The following is a 5,700-nucleotide window of genomic DNA, read 5'->3' as shown; positions in this document are numbered from 1 at the left end:
GAGGAATACATTAACTCACATGTGCTCAGGGTGTGCTAGCGATTAGATCACGTCAGCAGTGTGGCTCATTCTTGAAGCAAAGTTTTGCCTGAATGATGATTAGATTCACTGTTTTGGATCGCTGCATTTAAACTGAGAATGCATGTACTCGGTGTGTGATGGAGTCAACAGTAATAGCACATGCAGCGGCAGCCTCCCCCGGGTCCTAAAGCCCGCTCAGTAAGGAGTTTTAATTCTGTAGGGGGCGCTGTTGGCCTACTTCTAATGAGATGAAAGCAAAATACACAAATAATTATTAGACTGTGTTTCTGATTAAATAAAGCAGTAATTGATGCCATAAAATCATGAGTATGTTTTGATTTAAAGGTCAGAATCTATAGCTTACATGAAAACAAATCACAAACATGACACTTAAATGAAATAATTTTATATATACTGATTTATTAATTAATGTGTAATATGTTATATTTTTAAAACAAATTATGAGCTCTAAAAGATTTTCAGAATTTTTACTCTTCAGAACTCTTTTGCTTTAGACCATTTACAAATGTTAAATCATAAAATAAAATGTTAAGGTTACCACTGCATCTTTCTGGAAAAAAATGCAGTGATTAATATATAGTTTATTTATAGTTATTTTCAAATATTCAATGCACTGTCATTATAAAAGAACTTTATTATTGTTTATTTAATTCTAACAAATAAGTTATTGTTAAAAATGAACCAAAATTAAAAATAATTATATATCGGTGTCTGCATCGGCTATCGGCCAAAATGAGTTGAAAATTATTGGCATATCGGATATTGGCAAAAATCCAATATCGTGCATCCCTAATGATTATTATATCGTCATTGACACCATGGGCCAAATATTGATGTGTAGATGTTTACGAGTAAGATAACCGTTTTAATAAAAACACTGATGAAATGTGAGACTAATGATTTGTGATGGGGAAAAAAATCAAGTTAAACATTTGTAATGAAAAATAAATGGGAAAAACGTAAGGTAAACATCACTTGTGATCATACTGTGAAAATTGTAAAAAAAAAATTTAATGTAAAAAATGCCTTTTTTTTTTTTTAATGTTTAAATGTTTTTAATTTTGACATTTCAGCAGTGTATTTTAAACCAGATGTTTGTAAAATAAATTAAATGTTTGTGGGAAAAAAAAGATCAGATCACATATTTAAATCGATTTTCAACCGGCTCGCGGTTAATCGCTACATCCCTAGTTCCTTGTGTACATACTCTGATAAAACACACTCCAAAGTATTTTCATGAAAATGCATGACCATGTTAAGATTAGTAGGCCCTTTAATCTGAATATTTCATGTTTTGTTGAAGAGTTTTATGCAGGTAGATTCAGTACTTGTGCTTTTGTGACTGTGAATCAATCTGCCACCGTTTGGACTTGGAATCCGCTCTAAAATCTGTAACTCAACCGTGTCATGTGAAGATATTTGAGAACATCGAGACACTCGTTGGCATTCAGCCCGACATTTACTCACCTGTCCATTCAGAGCCGTGTAGCGTCTGTGTTTATGTGCTAACTGCGCTTTATAGTTCATCATGACGGTTATTTCAGTTCAACGTTCAGTTGATGTTTGAGCTGCTCGTCCGTTGAGTGATCAGCATTGGTTTTGCGGTCAGTTATGCGTTCAGTCTGCATTCCTAGAGATTTGTAATGTCTACAGCCCCTCAAACCCACGCTACCCTCCCAAACTCACTGTCACCATGAGCAGTCCTCCTTAAAATGCTGATAGGAGCTGTATATTTAGTACACTTTTAAACTGTAAATTGTTCACTTTATCCTGAAGTGCTCAAGTTAGTAATTTTCACTGTTCGTCTTCTTTATTACAGGATATACTACTGGTATGACGAGAGGGGGAAGAAGATGAAGTGCACAGCGCCTCAGTATGTCGACCTCGTCATGACTTTTGTGCAGAAATTAGTGACGGACGAAGAAATCTTTCCCACAAAATACGGTGTGTATGATCGCTGCCCTCTAGCAGTCGTAATAGAGAAATACAAGAGTTGAGATTTGTAAGTTCGAAGTAAAATTCATTAGATCAGTGGCGCCCTCTAGTGTTCATTGAGGAGAGTGAGTTTTGTGAATGTAATTTCGTTTTAAAATATTGATCACTTGTGCCTATTTGTTTTACATTTAATTTAATTCTTGTAAATGAAAGTGAAACAATAAATAATATGGTTTAATTCATATACAGATCAGGGTTGTTTTGTTTAATGTCAACTAAAACTCAAACCATAAAAACTAATTACTTGAAGTAAAAAATTAATATTAATATGATTACTGAAATAATAAAATAAAATACAAACACAACTTGTTTTGTTTTACCTAGTTGCCAAGGCAACCGTTTCCTTTCTTGTTTAAAGTTTAAATAGTAAAATAAATAAATTCAGTTCAATTCAATTCAAGTTTTAGCTTTGCAGAAAATGTATGTTTCTATTTGAAAGTTTTTACATTATATTTGGTAGTAGCTTATCAGTGGTGTCCATATGGCAGAAATGTACAGTAAAAAATGCATACTATATAGACATATAACAAAACTCAACAAAATGACTAAACTAAGACTATAATAAAAATATTTAAAAAAAAATCAAATATATATGAATTATACTAAATAAACTGGCACAAATTATTGTCATTTTATTGTTGTAATTAAAAGTAAATAAAGTATTGAACATATTTAAATAAACTTTTTATTTGAATAAAAACATCATTATAAATCATTGCAAGTAATAATAATAAATCAGCATTTTTGTAATCCTAGCATGCTATTCATATTTAAATAACGTCAATTAACATTTAAATGAATTATAAGCAGTAAATAACATTACTGGCTTGTTTTACTTAAACCTGTTATTTTAATAACATATACTTTTAATATGTATTTAAATTTACAAGCGATAAATGCAATGAAATTGAAAACAAATAGCACAAATGATAAATGACTAAATTTAGTTTTAATTTCCACATTTGTTGTAGTGTTTGAAAAAGGCCTGCAAAAATAGCTGTGCTCATTATAAATACCTTTTATTATTAACTGTCATTAAACAATTACTAAATAAAACTTTTTTGAGGCAATTATAACATGCTGTTTTACTAATAATTAAACTTTGTTTTTTACTTATTTAACAATCAAACATTAAATTGAAATGAAAACGAAACTTATTTATTATTCTTATTTTTAAATGATAACTGATATCTCGATTTGCTTTCAGGCAAAGACTTTCCCAACTCGTTCGAGTCTCTGGTGAAGAAGGTCTGCCGGTATCTGTTTCACGTGTTGGCTCACATCTACTGGGCTCACTTTAAAGAGACGGTGGCTCTGGAGCTGCAGGGACACTTGAACACACTGTATGCACATTTCATCGTCTTCGTCAGGGAATTCAACCTGGTCGAGCCCAAGGAGACCTGCATCATGGACGACCTGTCAGAGGTGCTGTGCGCCCCCCTGCCGCATTACATAGCCTACTTAAAGGTGCATTCAGTAGTTTGGTGATAATTTGAAATGTATTATACATTAGGAAATAGGCCTATGTTGTGTTTTTGAGGAGAGTCATTTGAATGGTATGGAATGGTTTATTCCGCTGCGGAATAAAAAAAATAAAAAGATAATTGTGACTTTTTATCTCACAATTCAGACTTTATTTTTACAATTCTGAGGGGAAAAAATCGTCAGAATGACCAGATACAAACTTCTTTTCTTGCAATTCTTACTTTTTTTCTCTGAGTTTATATCTTGCAATTTGTTTTGTTTGTTTTTTTCTCCTGCCTCGGGAATAAAACATTTGTGAGTTTTTATCTCACAGTTGTTGGGTTTTTTCTCACAATTGAGAATTTCCAGAATTGTGAGTATCTTAGAATTCTTTTTTACTTATTCTTTTAGAATAAATTTTTCTCAGAATTACAAGTTTATACTTAACTCATTTTGCAATTTTAACTTTTTCTGAGAATTGCTATTACCCTTTTTTATTTTCTTATTCAATGGCAGAAACAGCTTCCGCAGAATAATGTACACTCAAATGAGATGAAGACTGTAATTACTCAAAATAATTTTCTATAAAAGTGTTATCATTAAGATAATAAATGATATTCGCTTAAATTCTGATTCTGAACTCATCTGTTTAGCTGTGCATTTACTGAATGAGCACTGTGCAATGTCCGAACTGATTGCACTATATTTTATGTATAATCATTTTCTATTCTTAACTGTTTTAAATTAATTTTAAACCTCTTAAATCCATTTTTAAATCATTTTCAAAGTTTTCAATTCCTTGTTTTATTGTTGTGATTATTTTTTGTATTTTTTTTTCCATTTATTTTATGTAAAGCACTTTGAATTACCATTGTGTATGAAATGTGCTATATAAATAAACTTGCCTTGCCTTGCCTATAATTATGTATGATGCGGGTCGCCCTATCAGTGTGTATCGCCATGTTGAATGGACGTAAACCGCGCGTTTCTCTAGCGTCATAGAGGATCCTCGCGCTCATTGGCTGCCGCCTTTATAGACACCTTATTAGCTTAGTGTACTGACATTAGACAACGGAACAAACTTGTTATACTGCTTTACCAGCGGACACAACGGGAAAAATCAGTTTCTACCTGTACAGCCGAAGAAGCAGCTTTGAAGACAGAAGAACACAAATGAGAATAAACATTGGAATGGCAATAACAAGATGAAAAGTAGTGATAAGGGAAAAAATCCTAAGTGGTGATGCCCAAGTTGCTTCTTTTTGTGTTAGACAGGTAAGAGAATTAATTATCATGTAAACCGCCCTCTAAAACTCACGAATATCAGTGTAATTAAACTGAATAAAACTCAGAGACAATCATGCTAGCTAATATGTAGGTCAACTTCACAACCTCTAGTACTACTTGGTATGACCACAAGATGGCAACGTTTCTCAATAAAGACGCTGTTACGCATAAACCTGGCGTAAATTTACAAATTTTAAAATCTCATGAATATTGATTAAGGTAAGTCACTGGGCAGGTCAGGACGGGTGCCAAGCAACATCAGTATAATTATATTCTGGTAAATCAGTTGTTTGAAAGCAACTTCTTTAAATGTACTGTATAAGTGTTAAACAGAAACCCAATACAAATACACAGGCTGGTTTATTTATATAACAAGGCAGGCATAAAACGGATTTTATGAAATGTCATGCTCTTCCTCAAAGCAAGTGCAGTCATTCAACACCCTGAGAGCTTCATTCAAACGTGCATATCTCTCAACAAGAGAGCTTTATATAAAGAAAACACGTACTTTCAACAGTGCATCCGTATTTCTTAGAACTGAATATCCTCACTAAAATATATAATATTAATATATAATATTGCTCTAATGTTTTACTGTGAATACAAACGTGGTATTTCAGCATTAAACTCCTGAGACGTACCAATTAAAGGGGTCATATGATGCGATTTCAATTTTTCCTTTCTCTTTGAAGTGTTACAAGCTCTTGGTGCATAAAGAAGATCTGTAAAGTTGCAAAGACTAAAGTCTCAAATCCAAAGAGATATTCTTTATAAAAGTTAAGAGTCAACCACACCTACCTAAAACGACTCGTTCTAACACTCCCCCACATGTCTACCTCACGATGTGGGAAGATTTGCATAACGCCGCCCAAATGGTCACGCAAAGAAAGAAGGCGTAACTTTTATTCTCGC

At 32.7% G+C, this 5,700-nt stretch overlaps 1 protein-coding gene across 1 annotated transcript in view; it reads left to right on the top strand.

Annotated features, from left to right (window-relative positions):
• Positions 1-3,525, top strand: part of LOC107675246 (MOB kinase activator 2-like) — a 61,007-nt gene extending 57,482 nt beyond the window's left edge. The window contains exons 4-5 of the mRNA XM_016469524.1: positions 1,862-1,986; positions 3,245-3,525. Coding sequence (XP_016325010.1) covers positions 1,862-1,986; positions 3,245-3,525 — 406 coding nt within the window. The remainder of the gene's footprint in view (positions 1-1,861; positions 1,987-3,244) is intronic.
• Positions 3,526-5,700: the final 2,175 nt, after the last annotated feature.

This window comes from Sinocyclocheilus anshuiensis, unplaced genomic scaffold (assembly GCF_001515605.1).
Source record: "Sinocyclocheilus anshuiensis isolate Anshui unplaced genomic scaffold, SAMN03320099.WGS_v1.1 scaffold532, whole genome shotgun sequence".
In the NCBI taxonomy this organism is placed as follows: Eukaryota; Metazoa; Chordata; class Actinopteri; order Cypriniformes; family Cyprinidae; genus Sinocyclocheilus; species Sinocyclocheilus anshuiensis.
This window is presented reverse-complemented; position numbering and strand designations above follow the sequence as displayed.